At 45.5% G+C, this 25782-nt stretch overlaps 1 protein-coding gene across 2 annotated transcripts in view; it reads right to left on the bottom strand.

Moving 5' to 3' along the window:
* Positions 1-1907: 1907 nt before the first annotated feature.
* Positions 1908-25782, bottom strand: part of LOC128752908 (ephrin type-B receptor 1-like) — a 98880-nt gene continuing 75005 nt past the window's right edge. For both annotated transcript variants that reach the window (XM_053854689.1, XM_053854690.1), the window contains exons 14-20: positions 23082-23329; positions 18295-18362; positions 17961-18108; positions 16152-16301; positions 10463-10659; positions 9088-9246; positions 1908-5832 (exon numbers count right to left, since the gene is read on the bottom strand). In XM_053854689.1, the coding sequence (XP_053710664.1) occupies positions 5721-5832; positions 9088-9246; positions 10463-10659; positions 16152-16301; positions 17961-18108; positions 18295-18362; positions 23082-23329 (1082 nt within the window). In that variant the 3' untranslated portion in view covers positions 1908-5720. The remainder of the gene's footprint in view (positions 5833-9087; positions 9247-10462; positions 10660-16151; positions 16302-17960; positions 18109-18294; positions 18363-23081; positions 23330-25782) is intronic.

Below are 25782 nucleotides of genomic sequence, written 5' to 3'. Positions count from 1 at the left end.
CTAGTGAAATAAAAGTCACTGGAGAGTTTTACGATCCGACTTTTATCACTTTTCCCAGCGCAGATGTCTTCCGTGATTCAACAGAGAAATTGACTGCGTGTTACGCAGTGAGGAGAGAATACTGAGCGGGTGCGCAACTATTAGTCATGAAAGAACGTAAAATGTGAAGTAACATAAGCCATTAAATTCCATGCTCTAAACAGCGGTGGATGAAATACCACAAACGGACAGTTACAGCAGAGAACCTCCTTGTTGAGACGCTGCTGGGTAAAAGCTACATCCGGAGAGAACGCTAAAGTGGAGTACAGTTCCTCCGCCAGCTACTGAAAATACGAGTCGCAGACCTGCACAGACACGACAGAAACCCCGTCTGCCAGCCTCAATATGAAGACAACAGTTCTTCATCGGGCAATACCTGTTTCTTTACAAAGTTTCATTTCTCTCTTAACTGCCGTTAGCATGTTAGCGGACAGTGACGTGACAGCAAAGACGGCTGATCACATGGCGGAAAATGACGATGATAAATACGACGTGAAATATTATAGTCTCATTCTTACCTGAAAATGCGCGGCATCTTCTGTTTGTGGCGGATGTACCGATGCACAACGTCGTCTCACAAGGGAAGTTACCAGACGTCACTGTGAGAAGGGTCTGTTAGAGCACCGATTCTTCACCATAGGGCCGGTTGGGCCGCCAGCGCCTCCTAGAGGGCCGCTACAAGTTTTTTGTTTTACACCTCTGGGCCGTGAGATGCTCAGTTTTAATCCTTTAGCCTCGTACGGTGGCAGTAGTGAGTCACTGAATTGACTTGACAGCTGCAAATCTGTGAGTTACCAACTATGGAGAAGCTCTTGAAAAGAAACAATGATAAAGAAAGTGACACTGCTCCCCCCAACAGTAAAAACTGCTCATGAAAGCACCTGTTGAAGCAGTTTTGAAAATTATTTAGAACATTTTGTGGCAGTACTTTCATTTACTTATATCTTCTTTGGAGTTCAAATAAAATCTATTATTTTTTTATTTAATAACATTTAGATATGGTTTTATAATATTTATTTTATTCAGAATTTTATTCAATTTTTCAACAGCGTCAAGTGTTTTTTTTTTTTTTTTTTGGTTTGGTTTTGTTTATGTGAAAGTAGATTAAATATGGTTATAGATCACAAATGAAATCAAGAGAAATGAATCAGTTCGACTACTTGTATGGGCCCCGGGGCCATTGATTCTGGGATCAGAGAGATCAGAAAGGCTCAGAACCCCTGTGTGAGAGCCAGGACTCGTGTCAAAGGACAGTTAGATGTGAGCCATGAGCTAATGCTTTAGAGTCTGTGTCACTTCCTGTCAATTATAGCGAGTCCTTGAGTTAACTAGCTTTTTGTTGAGGAGTCAGGAGCCAAGGGTTGTTGTCAGAATGGTTCACTCTCATGTGTGGATTTGCGGATTCCCTCCAATAAACTTCAGCCAAAAGGTCCTACTTCAGTGCATGAGAGGTCATCGGTCAAATTGAGACTCATTTAAACAATACAGCCATTTCATGAATCCATCTGCTCATGATGGGTCAATGAAGCTTCATGAAACAATGTACTGATGTTCAGAGGCCACCAGAAGGCGCTGTCTGCTGTAAAATGTCAGATTTGAACAACTCATTCAATGAAACCTCACATAATTTCTAAACCAAGAGCGCCATCTAGTGGCCTCTGAAAATGAGGACCCTGTTTCATCCACCTTGCAATACTGTTTCATGATGCCTCATATGCCCATCACTACCATCTGCTCTCCTTTCAGTGTGGTGGTTCGAAGACCACAGTTTTCTGTAGGTTGACAACCAGGCAGAATTCTGGAGTCACTCAGCCATGATCTTGTTCTTACATCGAGTCTCAGTCACAAGTCACACGCGACACGCTTCACTTGTTTCGTCTTCTTTATTGACAAAGGTTGTGTTTTGTAAATGTAGGATTCAGAAAGTTCAACAGCTACAAACTCACAGCAGGTACAAACATGTTACTGCACACGGAACAACACACACACACACTCACGTTTCACTACACACACAAACAAGTGCATGTGTGTGCAAATGTGCATTTCAATACAGTGTATATTACACAGGGAGCAGGTGACGGCAGCAGATTTTCAAAGACAAATAAATGTACAGATTCAAAGAAAAGGGGGTTTCATCCACCCTGCTGGAGAAAGTGTCGAGTGAGAAAGCTCCACTCTGCTGCCGGGCGTCTGTGTGTAAGAAACATCCTTTTGAGGTGACGCAAGTCCGAAATTCAGGGGGAAAACAACTGAGACAAATGCGCTCTGGAAGGTTTGGGGCATCGGGAGAAGAAAAGACGAATCTTGCCACACCCAGACTCATTTTTATTCCAGTCCTCCGCCCCTCAAGTCACGGCGCTCTCTCTTTAGCGTCTTCTCATCTATTCCCTTTTTTCAGCCTCTCTTCATCTCCGCCCTGAGTATTCCACCCTCCTGATGTGAGAGACATCAGAGGAGCTTTGGAATACTGTGTTCTTGTTGTTGTTTCGGTCTCCGTTGGCTCCACACAGGAAGTGAGAAAGCGTTTGAGCCTCAAAACAATGTCAAATCAAAGATGGAGGAATGAGGGACGGGTTCACGGCAAGGTCAGGTGTAAGAAGAGGGAGTTGACAGATCGGAGCGTCTTGTCAGCTTGGTGGGGTGGGAATCTTGCAAAGAGAGGGAGGCTGGTTGCAAGGGAGTTGGCAGACCTTTGACTGTGGGTGTGAGGGTAGCGGAGAAACCCCTCCATCTGCTGTGCAGTCTCCAGCTCATGGTGGCCCCTCAGGGATCTCAGCAGGGCCACTGACCTCTACAACGCAACCAAACTGGCCTGAGTCGAGTGAAGCACTGGCTCTCGTCCACGTCTCTGGAGGATGACTGAGCTCATTGCACACATAAAGCAGTAAAATTGAATGAATAAACCAGTAGTCTGAGACAATATTTGGATATTTCCGAAGCCAAAAGACTGAAATGATTGGTCAGATATTACAGGTTTACAGGCTTTTTCACTGCAAAAACACCACGCTGTGTGAATGAGGACAAACTGTTTGTGGTGCTTTTCAAACAGAATCATGAGAATCATTGATAGGAAGGCAGTGGCCAATAGGGGGCGCTCACAGTAGCTGCACCAAGCCAAATTCGGTTTAGATTTTTAACAAAGCACAGGAGAACGTGCCCATTCAGCGGTCCAGCCACTCACACACATAAAACAGTCCAATTGTACCAGAAATGAGAAGCTAGGATTCCGTTGCACGAGGAGCCCTGTCTTCAACAGAAAGAGAAAGAGCTGTTCTTCATTGAATAAATAATAATAATAGTCGTTTTTGTAGCGCTGAGGCAGTATACAGGAGCTGCACAGCTGAAGCCAGGCCACTTCTTTAAGCCTTCAAGACAATACACGGTATCAACATTTTCCTCTATCGCCGGAAGAAACTTACAACCGTTCTGAGCCCAGGACGTAAAAGTGCACCTTAGCAAGATTACTGGAAACGGCGGGCACATTTTCAAGCTAAAATCATTGCATGACGCCACAGTAAAATCATTTGGAAGAAAAATAGGTTGGAGGATGTTTCATCTGTCGAAGTGAGACAAATATTCAGACTTATTTTTCAGATGTGGTAAAAGGCTTGTAGACCCACTTCCAACTCCGGAAAACAAAACACTCAGAAAACGTCAGCCTTCAGGCGGCAAGACGTTTGCTTTTGTTGAAAGGTTTGAAAGCGGCAGGGTGGAATTTAGCCTCAAAATTTAGAGTTCCACAAAAGTGCATGCTAGTCTAGACCAGTGCGATATTGTCTGCGACACCCCTGCCGAGTGAAAGAAATTGATTAAAATCTCTCTCCATATATATGAAGGTCTGCTGTAACAGGCTGCTTAGCTGCCTCAGTCTCGGCTCCTGTCGCTAACACGCCGCGGATATGGTCAATGTATTTCCACTATCACAAAACCCTGACGTGAACACGCACAACTTTTCCATAAACCAATCGGACCATGTGCATCCAGCCAAAAACACAAAACAAAAAAACATCCCCCACACGTGCACAGGGATCGTCTCCACGCCCCCTGGGGGTCATGCCCTGCTATTTCAGAAGCGCTGGCTTTGACTCTAAAAGTCAAACTTGGAATCAATAAAAATGTGACTTCAGCTTCAAATTTGGCAAATTTCCGACCCCAAAATAATGTAGCCTCGCTTCTTCTGCCTGCTAAACTGTCAGCATGTAGCCACGGAAGTCTATGGAAAATGGCTCGGAAAGACTTCCATGAGCAGAAAGTGGTACTTAAAGCAGAATTCAGATCCAAACCACAGACTCACAGGTGGTGGTCGGTGAGGCTGTTACATATATCGCCACTGGAGGACGGAGAATTTCCACCATTATGTCTTCTTCATGTCTCATGAGAGCTGTGTATCAGGTAGTAACAGCAACACTGCCCCCCATGGTTTCCAGCGGTACTGCTCCGTTTGGTCCGTATCCGCAAGCTTTGTGGAAACGTGCATAAATATGGACTATATAAACACAGAACACGGACAGAAGGATCCGTCCGGATCTGGATCTTTACGTAACGTAAGCCCAATGACGGGCACCGGCAATAAAGAAAGTAATATAGTTCAGGATGCTAAAATGACTCTGCGGCAGGGAGCCCAGTGTGAAGGACTAAATAAGAGAATTTCTCACGTCTGTCTGAATGTCACAGGACCTGTTAGCAGAGCGGATGTTACCTTTACATCAGCAGCACGTTTGGGTCCAGATCCCGTTGTGTTCCGCCTGAAGCTTGCACCGGCGTTAACCAGTCAGCGCGGGGAGTCACAGAGAGGAACCTCTGAGGGGACCGTGACCTGGGTCGAGAGGCGGCTTTGCCAGCCGAACACACCACGTTTCCGTCTGTGAAAGATTGTCTGTCCACAGCAGAGCCATCACACTCTATTGATCCCAGCCTCGAGAAAAGCTTCCTTACACCAAAGTCACTTCTCTTTTCAGACTCCATGATTGTAGAACATCATCCAGCATCCCTCTGAATAAATTACACAAGTAGGACAGGAGTTGCTCGGAAGAAAAGTTTCTGCACACAAAGTACCAAAATGTATGAAAACCCTTTTTTTTTTTTTTTTTTTTTTTCCTCAGCGAGTTTGTGCTGCCATCCAGTGATGAGTCACCGCGAGCAAGATCATCACAGCTAATACCCCGTTGACAATGACCAGTCCAGGGCTGGAGGCCAAGAGCGAAAGCAGACAGGAAACCAAAATCCCAAACTGTATTATGTACAAACTCTTCAATGTGAAGATAAACGCTCAGAGACTTCCAGCTCTGCTCGGGATCCAAAAAGCGTTCGCCATTTTCATGGAGTGGTGTGACACAAAAGCCCCTCGTGTGGCGTCAGGCCTTTTACTCCTTCAGCTGGTGTCAAATCCGACACTTTTCCTCTTCTGTGTGCTTGTAAAAAGTGGAGTGTGGATTTCCAAGTGAAATCCTTCGCGGATAGAAATGGTGTTTAGTGATTGTGGTCCACTCAGGACAGGCGAGAGTCTTGCGCAGACACTGTCTCTCTTTCTCTCTCTCTCTCTAGTTGAAGCAGACCTAACGTGACTTGAGGAAGTTAAGTGACATCAGAGAAGTCCTGCCAGTGGACCTCTCTCGCGTGACCACAGTGATAGTTCTGAGCCACAAGTGTAGACGTGTCAGACTGTAAACTGGTGGAGGCAGTTAGACTGACTCGGTGGGAGACTGGTCGTCCACGTGGTGCCTCATGGACTGAACGCTGGTCAGAATTTTCTTCTGGTGTCCGGCCAAGGACACCCCCATCTTCTGCAGATCCCTGGTAAGACACAGACATGGGGAGACGTTGACTTTTCAAAAGCATAAAGATCAGACCTTGAAGGTGTTAACCAGTCTGGATGTGAAGGATTTCTGATCTTGTCATGTTTATCTACTGTTAAAAACAATTTCATGGAACATCTCAGATGGGTAGATGAGGCATCATGAAACAGTACTGCAGGGTTGATGTGACAGGGACCTCGTTTTCAGAGGCCACTAGGAGGCGCTCTTGGTTTAGAAACAATGTGAGGTTTCATTGAATGAGTTGTTCAAGTCAAAACATTTGACAGCAGATAGCGCCATCTGGCGGCCCCTGAACATCCAGGCACTGTTTCATGACACCTCACCAACCCTTCACTGGAGTGCAACATGGAGAGTCTGTTGCGACACCAGAGAATGAAGACCTCAGACACGACGGAGAACCAAGGACAGCATTGAAATGGCATCAGGGCTCAAGTCATTCAGAGTTCCGGTGCTGCGATGTGACCCGTGTCATTGTTTGAGTCCAGGCTCCTGGCTAACTGGACAGGTTGGACTCCGGCAGCTCCCACATGACAGTAGCCATCTGCTTGTCACTGGAGCAATACATTGCTCAGCAGAAACACAGAGTTCAAGAGTTACGCTCAACAGAAACGGATCGCTCAGCTGATAAAAATATATATTGAAACAAATGTCTTGATGGCTCAAATAGCTGGACGCAATTAAATTAGCATTTTTTTTCCAGCAAACTTTCAATAAGACACATAATGTACAGAAAACTAAGCACAACAAACGGATTCTGTGCATCTCTGGCTCCGTTCTGTTCAATATTTTCCTTGGTGTCACTCATTTTTCCATGCGAGACACACGTTTGCTGGCAAACTTCCACTGCAGCAGGTGTGTCAGACAAGTGCTTCCTGCTGAGAGTCATGATAAAGGGATCAATAGAAGAGGCTCTGGATGAAGAGCCCATTTTAATGCCTGAGAATGAAAGGTATAAACATTACCCCATCACACCTCACCGATTCTTTCTTCCTGCCTCCTAATCGGCCGCTCGCAGCTCGCGGGCTTCTCCGTCAACCTTCCTTTATAGAGCTGAACAATCGTGTGGGAGGTGTGTGATTTTTCCAGTCTTTATGTGCGAGTAAACAACTGTTAAAAATACTCCAGCCTGAGATGAGGAGGCGCGAGGAGGGTGCTGCGAGGACAGAGATGGAAAATCTACTGCTGGGGTCGTCGGAGGGGCACGGCAAGCGGATCTGTAATGAAGCTGACGAAACACCTGTGACGGGACTCAGACAGCCAAAACCGTGGGTGCCAGCGCGACAGCAACGTCAGAAATGGGAAAAAAGAAATGCCACAAGATTTGCAACCACAAAACAGTTATCGCAACTCAGGACTCCAAGACTGTTTATCCACCGCACTTTTGCTGAAGTGAGCCGAAGGGGGTGTTTTCTTGGCGTCATGGATGACTGGTCACAATTCTACATTCACAGCGTGATCACTTCCTGTTTCCTCTTGGGTGCACAGGTGACCAGGCTCGTCGCCCACTGGCTTCTTACAGTCACAAGGAGAGAATTGAACCAGTCACCGTGCTGACACGCACAGCCGCTGTCAGGACCAGCGTCCTGTTCTCCTTCCAACTTTATGACTGGCTCCTGCTCTTGGGTTTTGCTACGGCCCCTCAACGCCACACACAATAACGTAACGTAAATAACGTAAAAGACTCCTGCAAAAGACAACTTCGTATCTACAGGGAGTGGTGATACGATACATTGCGATGCTGAAAGTTTAACCATTATTTTAAAATTTGATAATGCAGTACAATATCACGTGCACGAAACAAGTTAACCTTTATGACGTAAATTCAGTTCGACTTTCAGTTGAACTTATGAGTCCAACAGAGGAATGAATCGATTCTTTCGTCAACAAAATAACTTGCTAATAAAGCGAGCAAAAAGAAAACCTATTAAACAGGTCACAAACGCAGCAGCAAATCCAAGTATCTGTACGCTAAATATTGATAAAGCCGACTTAGAATATCAGGACAATATCACACAATCAAGTACTGCAGTATTTCAGCAAAAATATCAATACAATACTGTGGGATCAAATATCGATATTTTCTTACTCCCCCTCATTTTTTTCCTACCGTCTCGACCTTCAACATTCAGAGTCCAACACCTGTCTCTCCTCCCCACAGGTCACACAACAAGTCAAACGCAGTCACACAGTTCCAATTGACCTCTATTCTCTTTGTGAGTGTGAGAAAAGTGGGCACGTATTTGTTTTGTTTATTTGTTTATGAACTCTACTAGACTGACATTAAACAATAACATACAGCGGCAAGTTATTTAAAGATTAATTTCAAATAATTTTCTGACACAAAAACTACTACTACTTCTTTTTACTGGGGTCATCGAGGGTGGTACAGACAGGCTGTCAAACCCAAGCGCAGGAGAACACGTCTCCACACTGAAAGGAGCCTGGTTCATCTCCAACACTCCAGCTAGATTTGAACCTGTGACCTTCTAGCAGCGAGGCTGCAGCACTAACCACTTACTTCCTTCACTTTCTCACCAATCTTCACTGACTTATACACAGGAGTGGATCGGGCCAGCGAAGTCCAGGCCGACTCACGATCCACTGCCTGAGTGAAAAGTGAAGCCTTGACACGGAATGTAGTCTGAAACACAGTACAGATCTTTCTGCTGACTCCACGGCGCTGCTGCTGGCAGTGCGCTTCATTTACCCAGCAGAGAGAGTGTCCGCTCCCTCGGACCTGTCCAATCTTTGTGTGGGCTGCAGCACACAGTCAAAGATAGCAGCGTTCACTTGTCTTGTGGGGGATTATAGAACCAGGCAGATCAGGTTCTCCAGCAGCCAGGTGGTTTATTCCACAGTTATTCTGAGAAACATCAGATTCAGTATCATAATTCATATCCCACTCTCAAGTCCCAGTCAGACTCATCCGCCTCTGCTCGACTTTCCGCGGCGCATCACGGCCTCAGACTTGGAGGTTGATCGACAGAACCAGAGCTGAAGGCTTAGGAGCCGTATCTGGAAAAAAAGACCCTCCTCGGCGCTCGGCAACTAAAAGAATCATCCCAGTCAAATCCCCGATTGAATAACAAGCGAGCAAATAATTAACAGACACAAGCGCAAACATGAAAACCGTCCCAATTCTAGCGGGACGCAGACTTGGCAGGTGAAGTGTGTGAGAGGTGGGCGGGAGAGTTCAGACTGGAATAGCAGCCAGATAAGAGCTGGCACTTACTCAGCGGTGATCTGGGTGACCAGCGGCAGGGAGGTGAATCCGGAGCCCAGGAATGAGTCTCTGTACTGGGTCATCTTGAGTGCAGCCAGCCAGTCCTCCACTGAGCTCACTCTGCTCAGGTCCGGCCCGCCTCGGTCCAGCAGGGGATGCTGGGATGGGCTGAGAAGAGGAGGCAGACGCACTTTCACTGTGGCTCCTGAGCACTTTACCACTGCAACTCTAACACTTATGCCATCTCCCAAAATACAGCTTCATGAAACAGGGCCCTCATTTCCAAAGTTCAGTAGGTGGCGCTCTCCTTTAAAGGTGATGTGAGGTTTCAATGAATTGGTCATTTAAATCCAAATATTTTAGAGGCAGAGCGCCATCTAGTCGCCACTGAAAATGAAGTCTCATCAGGGCATCACCACCTGCTACTTTTCCTGAACCACGATTCAATTCCAAATTGATTTATTCAAGATGATTTCGGATCATAATCTATTTTGCTTTGTCTTTTCCGCATTGAATATGTTTCAAAAACGTACCTATGCTGAGTTGGAATTGTCGCAACTGTTGCATAAAAGCAACATCAGAGCGCCTTCTGTGCCGTGTTTATTTTGGTATTTCTGTGCGTCAGGACGTCACAGTTGGTTATAAAATGGCGGACAGTCTCATGACGGGACCCATCTGTTGCAGCTCACCGTTGATGCAAGACAATGTAAATAACATTCAGGAGTTTGTTTACAGCACCTTTTTTTCCGGTGTCTTCACTTCACATTCAGCGACAATGTGTTTTGGGAAAACTATTTACAACCACATGTGTGTTGAACACACAAACAAACAGCCAAGTATATTCACATTAAAGTGCAAGGGAAAATATTAGCTATGGCATGAACATTTCAGTAGCTGAGACAATATCTTAACAAAGCAGGGTATTTTTTTACTTTAAAAAAAATTGATTTTGGGACATTTTAAATCAGAGAAGTGTTGCGATTCTAATGTGAATCCATTTTTGGGCCGTAGGACTCTCTACCATTGCTATCAACCAGCTCCACTACTTCTTCTAGTGTTGCAGAAACTCACTAGTGGCAGAAGTGAAGTAAATGTTATGTAATAACGATGGTTATTCTTGTGCTAAAAATACATGTTTAGTACAGTACTGCTAACCAGAACGATAGTACGAGGCTGTGTAACAGGATTCTGAGTGGTGGAAGTAGTAGTCCCAACCGCTTCCCACCAGGCCTTCACCTCTACCAACTCCACAGTAAGTATTTGCAACTGCTCACATTTCGGTTCACATCTAAAGCAGACCAACACTGCAGTTCATTCGAGCACAGTTATCATCAGCAGAGTCGCTCAAAGTTTCCACGCTGCAGATGGCGACTCCTCTACTCACCAATGCGGGACGTTGTTGGTTCCAGCTTTGAGAGACGCCGGATTGCGGATCATCTTGTCCAACATGCTGACGATATCTGGGAACTTTGGCCGAGCGTTCCGGTCTTTCTGCCAGCAGTCCAGCATCAGCTGGTGCAGCACCACCGGGCAGTCCATGGGAGCAGGCAGCCGGAAGTCCTGCTCAATGGCGTTGATGACCTGCGAGCAGAGAAAACGGGGCGGGAAACTGAATGCGACGCCCAACCTGGATCTCCATCCTGATGGGTCCGGGGTCCATACAAGGATTTGTGATTTCAGAATGACTCAGTTCAATTGTGTTCAATAACCACACAAGTAAACAAACCAAAACCTCGTGAAATGACATGAAACCATGTGGTCAGCGCAAAGATATTTGACATGGAAAAGTCCAACCAGCAGCAGAAGCAGGTGCAAGTCACATTTACTGAAGGAAAAAAATACACTTGATGCAAACTGTTGAGAAAATTGGAAAAACTGTATGTCATGAATAACATTCTGAATAAAATAAAGATAATAAAACAATGTCTAAATATCATAACATATTATCCGATAAGGCACCACCACTTTATCATTTTTTCTTTTCAAGAACTTCACCATAGTTGGTAACTATCACAGATTTGCAGCTGTCCAGTCAATTCAGTCACACTGCTACCACCATAAGTGGCAAGTGACCTGAGCATCTCTCACTAAATTCTTCTTAGCGGCCCTCTAGGGGGCGCTCGCGGCCCAACCATGGCCCTCGGCCCTGAGGTTAAGAATCACTGGTATAAAGGAATACATCAGCGGCAGCAGCAGCGCCACACAGCTCGCCTTACTTCCACACCTGACAGCTAAATTAACAGTTAAAATAAGAGGCTAAGCCGACACATCAACTACAGCTCTAGGTGCAAGAGTCATGGTCATGTGTTAGGTGTGGATGCATAACAGCGTCGACACACACAACATCGCTCCGTATTCAATACGGCAGAGGAGAAATGGTGACGTTAATACGTAGTGTTTATGAGGAATCAATCCATAATCACGAGCTGGAATATGCTGCCACAGTCAGACTCCGCTTTTCCCCGGGCGTCTGCTGATGGTGTTACCCCTGCAGAGGATTTCATTCTGAAGAAGACGACTGCAGCGTTTCATGTGTTGAGGCAGGGATTGTTATATTGTGGTTGAATATTCCTGCAGCACCTCTGGGACGACGTCTCAAATTACACGCCGCCACGCAGAGTCAGAGATGAGATTTGACTGAAGAGTAATAACATCCACATCAACAACAAGAACTGGAATTAAACACGTGACCCTCTCAAGTCTGAGGAGCGCAACCTGAGCGAAAAATAAGACGGGCCTCTCAGGGCTGTTGGTGGGGACCTAAGGTTGTCGGCCAGAGTGGAGTGGAGTGGCTTGTTCTTGTCCAGGTAGGAGATGAGATCCTTCGCCAGGCATCTTTGTGTCTGGTTCGCCATGAGTGAAGGATGAAGTCAGACACGGACGGTCAGAAACGTAAACAATGTTGAGGACGTCTGAGCCAAGACAAAAAATAAAAGTCACCACTTATTGGCTGATGATTGTTCCTACACAAAGTAGAGTAAGAGTCTTAGCGAGGGGTACATGAGGTTTCAACGGTGTCCTGATTCCCAGAGGCCACCAGGTGGCGCTGTCTGCTGTACAATGTTTTGGCAGGAACAGCTAATTCAATTAATCCTCACATCATTTCTAAACCAAGAGCGCCATCTAGTGGTCTCTGAAAATGAGGATAGAATTTCATCAACCCTGTGACACTGTTTCATGAAGCTTCATCGAGCCGTCACTGGTGTGTCTGAACTCAATGAGATAGTTGCAATGGCCATGTTCTGTTTGCATGGCAAGGTAGGGGGAGGACCCAGGGCAGACCAAGAACTCGCGAGAGCGGCGAGAGGGGTGAGTGAAGTGTGTGTCTCTTCGCACTTATAGTGTCCTCACAACCCACCAGATGGCACTGTCCAGTAAAACCACAGCGCCACCGACTGAGCTCTGACAATGAGCCCACCTTATCATGAAGCGAACAACACGTTAGTGAGAAATAATAGTTTAAAAAAGAGACAGACATGCAGAGGGATCTGCCATAATTCTTCCAGGCAGAACTGAGTAATATAGTAAAACCTCTTCTCAAAAGACATACATTGCTGAAGCATCATCCACCTTGTGAGTTAACTATCAGCAGTAACCTTAAAGGGTGAGCTGGGCTTCTCGACTTTCACTTTTCTGCAGCAAGTCCTTGAAGCAAACTCTCAAGTCTACAGTGACACTCGCGCAGCCCGTACCACGGCGCCGCCGCTCGAGGCACAGCGCGGCGGATGAACTCTGCGCGACCCCGAGACACACGCCTCTGTCGCTTTGTAGCACATAAATTCTTTCTAAGCATCACTGTCAATCAAAACGGCAGCTCGCATAGCGAAACATCACAGGTCCCTTTCATGATTAATTCATGTTGAACACAGCACCTGTGGTGGCCCCGCTGACAGCTCCACCATCCGCTGCTCTTTGAAATTTAGCCTGAACTGAGGGGGAGCCGTTTGTGACGCGTGTGTGGCATGTGAAAGTTTAGGTGCGACGTTCATGCATAGTTAATACGCCAGCAGCTCCTTGTTAGCCGCGTCGCTCGAGCGCACCACTCTGCCCATCATTATTCCGCCTGTATAAAGCTGGGGCTGTCATTATTCCGGCTCCGTCATTACGGCTGATCCAAAGTGTCCACCAGGGAATAGAGGAGAGGAGGTGAGAGAGGCGGTCAGCCAGAGATGGCGCTTCAAAGTGTGAAAAGGCTGGAATAGCTCGCAAGAGGACCACTGCCGTTAAAACACAGAGAATAATTCAGCCCTTTTCTGTCTAGGGTTTGGAATCCGCTGGACGGAATCTGTGAATAACTTATTAACTTCTCATGAGCGGCGGAGAAAACCAGCGGAAACGGCTCGTATATTCTGAATTAATGAGGTGTGAGGGAGGTGAGGTGCTACAGGAGAGAGGTGCTGGTCCGTTAAATGAGGTCTCATACGAGATAAGGGAAGTGTCAAGAAATGTCGGGGCGGCTCAGGGAGACCACTTCATACTCGTAGCTCCACATTTGTACATTTAAGACCTGTGTACAAACATGGATCCGCTACGACATGAGGTCTGCGACACGAGTATTGGCTCAGTAGAGTTTCAGTCGTCATTCACTGGCTGTTCTCCATCTGCAACACTCCCTCGCCTTTGTCTCCACATACCTGACAAACTCTCTTCTGATATTGTCCTTTCTAGTGAGCAATACGGAACATGCTTTCTGACCGTCTCCTTCACCTGTGGTTGCATAGACTGTGTCAAGGTGAACGGATTAAAGAGTCAACTGAAGTCCAACAGTGGGGTGTCGATGAAACCCTGTCAAGAGGCTCCTTTCTTGCTGAGAGTTTCATCCCGTAACTGGACAAGTGCCCTTGCACCCAAATGATCAAATGGGTCATGTTTCTGTCAACCTGACTCGTACTGACCAACCCACTGTCCTATGGTAAGATTCTTTAACTCTCTCTCTCTCTCTCGCTCTCTCTCCATATATATATATATATATATATATATATATATATATATATATATATATATATATATATATATATCAAGGCTCATGAACATGAGATGACCTGGGACAACCTTATACACCATGACGTCATAATAGGTGTTTGGAATGGCCACCCACCACTGGAGATCCATGACGCACTGCAACAGCTGACGCTCTGGCCTTGTTTTAAAGAGCCACCTTCTTTCTGAGTCTTTCAAATGCACAGCATATCTTAGTCATCCTCCCAAGTCACACCGACCGTCCGTCTTCAAGTCCTCATTCACCACACCCATGAACATTATTGGTTGTCATCTTCTCCTCCTTTTCTCTTATATCTGTTGTTCAGAATACAATTCACATTCATGAAATATTGCAAGAGCGTCCCTCGATCAGCGGAATCCCCTGCGAGGGGCGACTGACACAAACACATCCTCCAGGTATGTGACAGGTGCATGTCAACAGGAAACATTCGATCCAAGTACAGATCAAATGTGATGTGCTAATACTGAAACCAACCACCATTATGAAAGGTGCTTCCCCACATTTATACATCCTGAGTAACAGCATGCTTGGGAACAGACTACAAGCAGACACGCAACACACGACTTCTTGACTGTCTTAACCACTTCACAGCATTGCTACAAGTCTCTTTTCTCTGTAACCAGTTGGCACGCATGTTGATAACACGGTGCACCGAGTGTCAAATGTCTTCATCGGGCTCAACTGCTCCCTGTCGCACTTCTGCTCGAATTTCCCACAACAGAGTGATTCTTTTACGATTGTAAATGCGCGAGAAACGTCTCCAATTTCCGTTCTTCCACCCCCCTGTCTTACTCTATTTAGACTTTCTGATCATGGAGGAGAGGGGAACTTCAGGGGCAGGGCTCATTAAAACATGATTTGTATATTCAAATGTAGGTGTGGAGAGGGAGGGTTGATATTCCAATATTACACTGGTTTTCACGATGATTGCGAGGTAAAAAGATTCAGATTATTGCATTTGGATATTCATACGTACGACAGTGTTTCAGGATGAAACCTTGACGCATGAATCCCCTGGACACAATCCACATGAACATCGTAGGAGATAACACACGCAACGCATCATGGAGCTTTTTTTCACAGAAAAATCTGTGGTTCTGGGAAGTCAAGTCACGCATTCCATTCGACCGGACATACGAAGAATTGGACAGGTGCAGATTGAAGAGAGATTTACTTGACTGGCTGCGTTCTGCTCCATGTTTTTGGGGCATGAGAAGGAATTGGAAATATATACAATTCTAACTGATTTTAAAATTGGTAGACAAGTCTTTTAAAAGGCCACATAAGCACTTCACAAAAGAGCAAAATGAATAGACAGAGTGAAAATCCTGAATCCATTTTCTGTCTTGGGCCAAGCAAGAGTTTTCTATTTTGTTTTGAATCAATAAAAGATATTGAATAAAGTGAGGTCAGTATTTTCATAATTGTGACTGTGTGTTTCTGAGGTTGCGGTCGTGCGCCAGTGGTGAAATATTAACGTAACATAAGCAATGTCTGAAAGGTTCTGTCTAAATCAAGATTTGGTCATTCAAAACAACCTCAATATCAATTCTGCAGAACCCCTCAGGCTCATATTTACAATTCCAAACGTATGAAATGCTTCAACAAACGCATGACACAGACGGGGAATGGAAGTCGTCAAAACAGTGTGGTCATAAAGATCCAGAGCAAAACAACATGCCAATGCCCTGTGGACGCATTTCCAGGAGAACAAAGATTCCTCTGACACTCAAATTGATGTTCTCATTTTCCGTGTTTCCCTCGACATCCAGGACCCCTGCTGTGATGTCGGTGAGGGAAACAAACAAGCGGAGCAACAATCACACGCACACATGGTAATTGAAGCTAAAAATAATTGGGTGGCAGCAACAACCCCGAGTAGTAAGATGTCAAGTGTCAGAATGTCTTTGTTCCTCGCTGTCAGACTCGCCAAAACACACCCAGAAGAACGTGCACACACAATAGCAGTCAGGTGGCAGGTACTGCTGAGACGCAAATTGTGTCTTTTATACAAATTTAACACACAGAAAGACAAGTCAAGCAGTTAAAGAGGAAGATAGGTCTCACTTACATCCTGGTTACTCATGTCCCAGTACGGCCTCTCTCCGTACGACATCACTTCCCAAGTGACGATCCCGTAACTCCAAACGTCGGAGGCTGACGTGAACTTCCTGTAGGCAATCGCCTCCGGAGCTGTCCATCGCACGGGGATCTTACCTCCCTGAGACATAAGAGGGTGTGAAAATGTTTGGAGAAGAAAGGATGCATTTTAACACACCTGTTTGCACCGACTCAATGCAAACATGAGTTTTATACAGAGAGGAATCGGCAACAAGGTTTATTGCGGTTATGAGACAACTGAGAAATGAACCACAAATCTTTTTTTCCAATGGAAAAAAATGGGTGGATGCCTGAACCCGGTTGGAGATGGACATCGTTCTCCATGTGGAGGGAAACACAAGACTTTCATTACAAGTAGAGGAAGGACAATGCTGGAGACTGGACATTTTGTAGGCAAGTAGATTAGGCAGTGGAAGACCATGGTTTCCAGGTGGGCAGGAAGGTCGGGCACTAGAGACAATGATGGCCGGTGGGTGGCATGTACGGGGTCTAGAGGGCTGATAATGCGGGTAGGTGGGCAAATGGGTAAGTAGGTGGGTAGAAGGTAGGCTCATAGCCAACCCATCCTCACTCCCATGGCGTAATATATTGACTTTGGAAAAGTGGACTTTTGTGTCCCATAGTGACGAAAAAGGCAGGTATTTCAATGGACTGACAGAACGATTCCCCTCTGTAGTACTCCAGGTGGGGCGGTGTGGATCATGTGTTGCGTGAGGCCGCATGCAGCATCATGTTCGGGGGGGAGGAGAGAACACGTGGAGGTGCGGGAATGCACGACCGCGGGGAGATGTGCCTGAATCACTCTCTTCACTGAAGGAGACTGGATGTCAATTACTATTTATAACCCCTTACGTGGCCCGTGTGACAGTACTGAACGTCACCACGACTAAAACACAGAGCCGTTTGATCGGTTTTCAGTAGCAATCTTGCACGTTTCAAACGAAGAATGAGTGGAGCGCCATCCACCATCTAGTTTTTTTCATGTGTCGCGCTGCCAATTGATCAATATGTGACGCTGAAGACAGCCTTTTTCGTCAGTATAGGACGCAAAAGGCAACTTTCCCAAGGTCAATATACGACGCCATGGGAGCCAGGATGAGTTGTCATAGTGGGTACGGTAGCAATAATGCAGTTTGAGAGCATGGTTCTCAGGAAGGGGCACTAATAATAGAGGAAGGTTGGTAGGTAAGGCATTGATAGTACAGGTACAGAGCACAAAGATAACATGGTAGTTAGGTAGGCAGGTGCCCCTGATATTGCAGGGAGTGGCATACAGATAAGCAGGTAAGTAGGTAGGGCTTGGATTACAAGGGCATGTAAGTAGATAATGGTAGATCAGAATCAGAATCACATTTATTGCCATGGTCAGTGGGGATCCCACCAACTAGGAAAGTGCTTTGGAATAAAATAAAATAAAATAAAATAACAAAGGCTGATCACAAATTCAACAGTCTGATGGCCCGAGGGGAAGAAGCTGTTCCTGTGACGGGAGGTTCTGGTCTGGATGGACCGTAGCCTCCTGCCAGAGGGAAGAGGGACAAACAGGAAGAAAGGTAGCTGGAGAACAGGGAAGGCCGGCAAGTCAGTGCATATGAACGTTGAAAGGTCAGTGGACCTTGAAAAGCAGGCAGACACGAATCAAAGGTGGGGAGCCAAATGGGTTTTGAGACAGGTCAGTCAGTCAATTCAGGATTGGAAGTCCTCACGTCAGTCATTTCCCGTTGTTGCCTTGTGTGTTTGAGGAGGTCTATGTTCTCACCAAGGAGCTGGTGTAGGTGGGGTCAGAGGTGTCCTCCTCCAGGTACCGTGACAAGCCGAAGTCTGACACTTTACACACCAGGTTGCTGTTGACCAGGATGTTCCGAGCTGCCAGGTCCCGGTGAACATAACTCATCTCCGCCAGGTACCTGCAACGTGGACAGAATTGCTGTGTGAAAGTCGAGTGTATCGACGCTGTAGCATGTGTCGCATACATCGACGATGATGCATCATTATTCAACGATGGTGTCTTTCTCCGATCAACAAAAACAGCCTGAATCATGAGTCAATAATTTCTCCGTTGCTTGGACAAAATGCAGCGTTTGCGTACGAACCTCATCCCGGAGGCGATTCCTCGCAGCATCCCGACCAGCTGGATTACTGGGAACTGTCCATCATTCTGCTGCAAGAGCAAGAAGCGTGACAGGATTAGGTTTTTAATTTTGTTATCAGGCTTTTTCACCCGACACGTTTGGAGGGCGGATGGAATGAAACATCAATATATACAGCAACAGGGTGGAATCATAATAGGGGCCATTTCTTCCACCAAAATAAATACAAACTGAAGTGAACTGCACTTTGTGTCTGATGCAGTACAGAAATAATTCAGAAATTTTGTGAGAACAGACACTACAAAAGAAAAGAGAAATATTGTTATATAGAATAATCTCATTTGAATAACAGTTAAAACAATGTTTCCAGCTTCTCTTTCCCACATCAAGTCCTTCACTCCAACAACAAGGCTTCCGTCACCGGTGAGCAGGAAGTGTGTGTTCCATGACACAAGCCATTTCCTACACCTGTGCCTGAGCTGTTCCAGCCAGAGGTGATGATGGCGACTGTCGACCAGTCTGGTGTCTGCTCATGCTGCAGGGTTATACAGCAAAACGCTGTGAGAAACCTTCTACATGTAAATGAGAACACGCCTGTTGGAGCCAGGTTCTCAGCTATTCTACATTGAGTTTCAGTGGGAAAAACTGGAACGTTTTCAGGTGAAATTTTAGAAACACAAATGCGTCACAATGCCTTTTTTTAGAGTCAGCGACACTGCATTTATTGTGTCCGTATTTCTGCACGACTCCCACTTACTGATATGAGTTAAATGGAGCAGTACCACCAGAAACAGCAAGAGAAGAAGACATAACAATTGCGGAAATTCAACATTAATTCCACAGTCGCTATGTTTGTTTTGGAGTTTGTTGTAGTCATTGACTGTGTGCTGCTCCCCCTGGAGGACATATTGCTGAACAGCAATAGCAATGTAAAGAACACATGGAAGCACGAATTTTCTCACATTTTCCCAGGTAAAGGGAGCGTAAATGGGCCTTAGACCTTGTCACAAGTAGCTTCAGGAACAGAGAGTGTGGGACACGGCAAATCCGTTCAGTCAATAAATCAGATGCAAACTGACACAGGCGTGTTTGACTCTGACTCGTCATTTTGGGGTTGACCCACTTCCTGAATAGCACACCACGTAACGAAGCCTCACTCAGCTTCCGAAGTCCCATAAATCAGATGAACCACTTCCTGACTCACTCTGAGAGTCTCTCAGGAATGTGGGCCACACAATGAGTATAACCAACTTCCTGTAGCAGAACAGGAGTCACAAGGACTCACTCAAATGAGAAATACCAAGAGTAGAAACAAGTCAGAATTCGATCTCGCAATCTCAGTCGCACAGAATCACCTGGCTGAGTCGGACGGAGCGATAGCACTACCTGGAAACAGACAGACCTACATGCGCTGAGCGTTCTCAAGAATCCAACTGGCCTTGGGACTCGCAACGATTTGTTGGATTTCATGATATGAACCCAGAATTAAGTGTTGAATGTGTCACTTGAGTGCAGTCACATGTCCAATTGACAGGTCTATAGAGCAGGAGCCAGAGAAGATCCCCTTCTCCTCCAAGGAGTCCGACATACAGTAGATCAAAGTTTCTCAACAGTCGGACTCAGGAGTTGCTTAGTGACTCACGGGCTAATGTTCAGGTAAATAGGGAGAATCATGCTCGCACATTTGCTTGAGACCAACCGCACAGGTGAGCAGCCACATGAACAAGGATATTTGTTTTTGCCTTTTTCCTTTTCCGTACATTTAGGTCTCGGCTACCATTAACGTGGCTCCCTTCCCCGCTGACATAGCTGCAGTCAACCCCGTGTGTGAGAGCGAGTCTGTGTGTGTGTGTGTGTTAATTCACTTTGTGCACCAAGCCATGTCTTTGATGCTCCTCTAGCTTAGTACTCAGCAGGCACAGCCTTCTCCAGGTACACACACACACACACACACATTGATCCTCTGGGTGTTGTGCCAGCAACGTGGTCACGCGAGGACCGAGGAGGTCAGATTGATCAATGTGCGTGTCTGTGTGTGTGTGTGTGTGTGTGTGTGTGTGTGTGTGTGTGTGTGTGTGTGTGTGTGTGTGTGTGTGTGTGTGTGTGTGTGTGTGTGTGTGTGTGTGTGTGTGAGATTCAGACAATGATTTTTCAGTAAAAAAGAGGGTCACACAGTGAGAAGCGCACATCAAAGGGTTCGTCTTTCTGTTTTTAGAGGTGCCGGAAAAGGAGGGCAGGATGAAAGAGGCGGACAGACGGAGAGACAGACAGTCCAGCAGGATGAAGTGGAAACTACACAGGAGGAGGAAGAGGAAGAACGCAATTGCTGCTTCTGCCTTTGTGTTTTTTCTGCGAAAGCTGTCGAACCTCTTCAGTCCATCTGTTACTATACAGTCAGTACGCATTTACAGCGTAGAGACTGTACCAGACCTGGGACAAGGTGTTCATGTTTTACTAACTTGTCATTTTATTTTATTATGAAATTCTAAAAATACGAAGTTTTTTTTTCCATATGCTCAGTTCATATTTTAGTTATTTTATGATACTGAATTATAATATTTGTCTTCCCCTTTTAAATGTGTGCTTTTGTGCAGTGCAAACGTCTTTGATGTTAGTTGCGTTCCTTGTATTTGGTAACCTAATGTGTTTGGTAAGAGTCAGTGTCTTTGTTGTAAATGTGCATTTTTCTAAGAAGTGTCTTCGCCCATTTTTAATAACAAAGAATACAAAAAATACTGAGACTGAAGTGATGTTTCTACTGGACTAGTGAGTCATTCATTGTGTGCACCGTAGTCCTTGATGTCTTATTAAATATGGGGAGTCAACAAACCTGTCAAGGATAACAATTTCATTTCAGCCAAAGCGTGACTAACACTGGCCGCTAATGGTGAGCAGTTATCAGACAGAAAAGAGGGTATAGCCGACGAAATCGCATTAGCAGAGTTGAGGCACTGGTATCTGGAGTCCCGTCTTGACCGCTTCAGAAACTCAAACCAGACCTAGCTCACGGGAGGCCAGCGGAGGTGGCTCAGACATGTCTTTTGCCAATATGTGTCCTGTGAAACTGCTAGGACGACACACTCTAGCTTGACGCTCGTACTCCAGGATCAACCCACAGGAGCTGAAGGAGGTTATGGACCAGTCTGCGACACAACCGAAGAGGGAAAACTGGATGGACGTGTGCAGAAGTGAGGTGCTCAAGCAACTGCATATTTCACTCTCATGTTCCCGTCTTCTCTGGACAGCAACGTTGGGTTCAGGGGAGCCATGCGTGGGCACACATGATTCACGTCCTCTTTATGACAATAGCGCCACCATTCATTTTGCTTGGGAAGCTCCGTCTCACACTGAGAGCCAAGAACAAATCCATATAGTTGTTTTTTAAACGGTCTTAAGTCAGCCGCCCGTGACGTTAGCAGAGTCAGGAAGGGATTTGTAGGACGGACACAAGAGGCAATTACCGCAACTGATCACCCTTGAACTGCGCCACGTCTGCGGAAGCTACTCACCTGGGAGAATTTTAACATGAAATGTGTCAATTATTCTTAAAACATGGACTTGAGGGAGAGAGGTCCGTGTTTGAATCGAAGCGTGTGAGACATGTCAAGTGTTGTGCGGGTGAAGAACTTCATGCTGAGGTTCAACAGTGACCCCTTGCTTTCCTCTTGTAAAGAAATGGGAGCATTTCTGGATGTCAAGCAGAAGCATATCGGGGCGCAATTAAAATGGATCAAAGATGTCAGCTGTTGAGTGACACATGAGACATCTGGGTTTCTGCCGCATGTAAACAATGGGGGCGAAGCACTGCGGCTTAAAGGAGAGCTGCCACGCCTTCAGCAAAAAGATCTCTTTCTAAAGATGAAACCTCCCGTGATTAAAATGGAAACATCAGCATGGATAAGATGTAACAGATCATGGTGGCGCTCATGATTATGGTGGTCTTCTGCGTGCTGTCAACGGAAAAATCCAGGAAGAAACATCATACGTGACTGAAGTCTGTTGCTCGCAGACCTCAAGACACGTGTTACAGTCGGACACATGAAGACAGGAAACTAGACTTTGTGTCATCAATTATGTTAAAGTCAAATCTGGTAAACGTTTTAAAATAAAATAATCCAGAACACATTATGATGAGAAAAGCACTCAGAGAGAGCAAACTCCCGCCAAGCAGCTTCAGTCCACCCCAACACAACCTCCTAAAAACAATGTCGCCTTCAAAACAATTTCCTGGATGCCAATAGTGATGTGGAACATTTGTTCCCTTTTGCCTATTTCCGGAGAATTTCATCCAAATCCGTCCATAACTTTTCAAGAGAAACCAACGCCATCAAAAACATAACCTCCTTGGCAAAGGTACAAAAGCAAGACCATACAGACAATGGACAGCAACAACGTGACTATAACCTGAGCTCCCACAAAAAGCACTGCAAAGGTCCAGACCTTAACCTCCTCAGCAGGAGTCACCAATTTCTGTATCCTTTCTTTAATACAGTCCACAATTTCAATTCATTTTTCACATTAAAAATGGTAATTAATGTAGTAATTTCATTTTATTCCCCATTAAAGTTCACTATATTCTAATTATAAATGTGATGAAATAAAAAGGCACGAACACCAAACAATAAATTATTTACCATTATTTAAATAATATACGTAAAAATCTAATAGTATTTCAAAATAAGATTTCGTCACTGGTCATTAATGAAAAATGAATGACAAAAATCCACAGAAAACGTTCTTCTCTGCACTGTCATGCATGAACTGAAGAGTCATGTGACTCTGACACTCACCCTGAGGAAGGAGTCCAGAGCGCCGTTCTCCATGAACTCGGTGATGATCATGGTGGGCCTGCTCTTGGTGACCACACCCTCCAGTCGGATGATGTTGGGCTGATCAAACTGACCCATGATGGACGCCTCGGACAGGAAGTCCCTCCTCTGCCTCTCCGAGTAGCCCACCTTCAGGGTCTTGATGGCGACGGGGATTTCCTTCTTCCCCACGGGCTTCAGCCGCCCTTTGTACACCTCCCCGAACTCACCTGGCAGAGGAAGCACATCAGCTGGTGAGAGAGTCACAAATGACAAGATAACATGCAAAGTCGTAATGCAGTCGACGCCGGCAGCGACGCACCATCAATTTCACGCACCATTGTGTCCTGGAACGTCTCGCTGTGTGAAATATTAAGGCAACAAAAGCAGCATTGGAACGCAGGAGTTCGGGGAAGTATGATGAAAAAAAGAGTACTAGCATGCTCCAGTTGTAGCACACAGACGGGCAGCGTGAGAGATCAGTGACCCCAACACTGTCCAACACCAGAGACTCCCATAGAGACTAAAACAGCAAACAGACAGCTCTGCAGAGGGAAGCGAGCGTCGGTTTGAAACTTGGCAACTCCATGGTTTCAGAGGTTTGAGATGGAAATTGAGTATTGCAGTTTCACTACATTTGCTTATCATTTATTATTCACAAGCCACAGCCAGCTGCGTTGGTTTTTGGCAGGGGAGAGAACAAAGTTTAGGAAACAAACACATTCAAGGCCACATGCAGGTCCTCTAAGCACTTCACTTTATGGCAGACTAAACGTACAGATTTGACAGTCTTTCAAAAATGATATTGGACCCGTATTGACCCTACCTCTACTGACAGATGCGGTCGGAAACACCTCACATGTGAAACAGTCACACAGTCTTAAGGCCCATTATGTTCCCTTTACATACGAAAGGTACCTGTTCTTTTCTGTCACTATCACATGCTTTTGATATTGCTGTTCACCAATATATCCACCAGGGGGAGCAGCCCAGAGTCAAAAGTGTATGACAACAACAAACTCCAAAACCAACATGGCGACTGTGGAAGAAGTATTGATAACATACCTCTTACACAAAAGAGGAAACTGAGGCAGCCTTGTCGGAAGCAGTGGATGGTGCATCGCCACTGAAGGACGGAGAATTTCCAGCATTTTTATGTCTTCTTCATGTTTCATTAGAGCTACGTTTCAGGTAGTAACAGCAACACTGCCCCCCATGGTTGCCAGTGGTACTACTCCGTTTGGTCTGTATCCATAAGCTTTGTGGAAATGTGCGGAAATACGGACGAAATAAACGCACGCACAGAAGTATCTGTCCGTATCTGTATGAAACGTTGAGCATAAATGGGGCTTCAGTCACACAGCTCCTAATGGGGAGGTGGACGGGTTCAGAGCAGCACTGGAGGCAGAGTCAAGCTGAATGTGAGGACATATTGTGCTTCTCTCATGGTGTGGAAGACTTCAACCCCTGGTCAGGAAAATCAGATCGGCAGGCTACCAACTAAAGACTGTAAAATATAGTGGGTAAAAATTGTATTATGGTGATATCAAAGCTTGTTTTGCCAATGAATATAATTATATGAATCAATAATAATAATAACAACAATATCTAAAATATATTAAATATATAAACATGGATGCATAAAAACTAGATTTGACTTGAAATAGATGAATCAATATGGTAGTACAAAAACTTCAACCTGTGCCAGACTTTTCACCTCCAGGTTCATTAATATTTCACGTATTTTTTTCCATACAATCGAGAAAAAAAAGCGTCCACTTGAGTTGCTTGTAGCAGGAGACATGAATCATCCACTGCTTACAAAGGCGCTCCACTGAGACCCACCGGGGTCAAAGGCTTTGCTCAAGGGCCGAGGGTCTGTGCTCTTGTGGTCTGGAGGAAAACAATAATTGCATCCCAGATACAGTGCCTCGGTTTTGACTCAAGGCAAGAAGCTGAAGCTCAAAGCATCAAGCAAGCATAAAGGAACCATGATGCAGTCTGACACATTAGTCAGACACAACTATGAGACATTGTTTAATGGCTATTGTTGTGGCAGCAACAGTGTCATTAGTGGACACTTTCAAGTCAAGTCAAGTCAGTAAGTGAATCCATTTTCCTCTTTTGAGAGTCGGCTTTCACACATCATAATGGCGCTTATGTCCTGACATTGTGATGTTGATCTCACAGCTCTTGTCATAGAAATGGGTGGCGATTCAAACATCCACAGAACTGTCTTCATGTGTGAATAAATGAAAACATGCCCCTTTTGTCTTTGCTGAACAGATTTTAACCTCCACACTTCTGGGCAACTTGAGGACATGAAAATTGAATACGACTTTGACGCAACAGTCGCCGTCCCCGAGATAAAAAAAAAAGAAAAATGTTGCGTGTGAATAATGGATGAGTGATGGGAATTGGATGACAGGCTGAGTCTTCGTGTCTCGCTGTGATCTCTGCTGCACATCTCACTGCTCATTAAAAACTATCTGCTGTCGCAGCCCAAAAATCTGAAAATGTGTGAGCGACAGAAGAAAGAGAGCAGTGACGGAGTGAAATTAAGATGACTGAGAGAAGGTGAAGATGATGACAGGGCTGGTGTGAACTGCTGCCCATAGGGTTCAGATGTGACCTGGTGAACTGCTGTGGAGGGACCAGGAAAAGGGCGTCAAAAAAAGGACTA

This window comes from Synchiropus splendidus, chromosome 1, assembly GCF_027744825.2.
Source record: "Synchiropus splendidus isolate RoL2022-P1 chromosome 1, RoL_Sspl_1.0, whole genome shotgun sequence".
Lineage (NCBI taxonomy): Eukaryota > Metazoa > Chordata > Actinopteri > Syngnathiformes > Callionymidae > Synchiropus > Synchiropus splendidus.
Note: the sequence above shows the minus strand (reverse complement) of the source record. Positions and strands in the feature narration are given on the sequence as shown.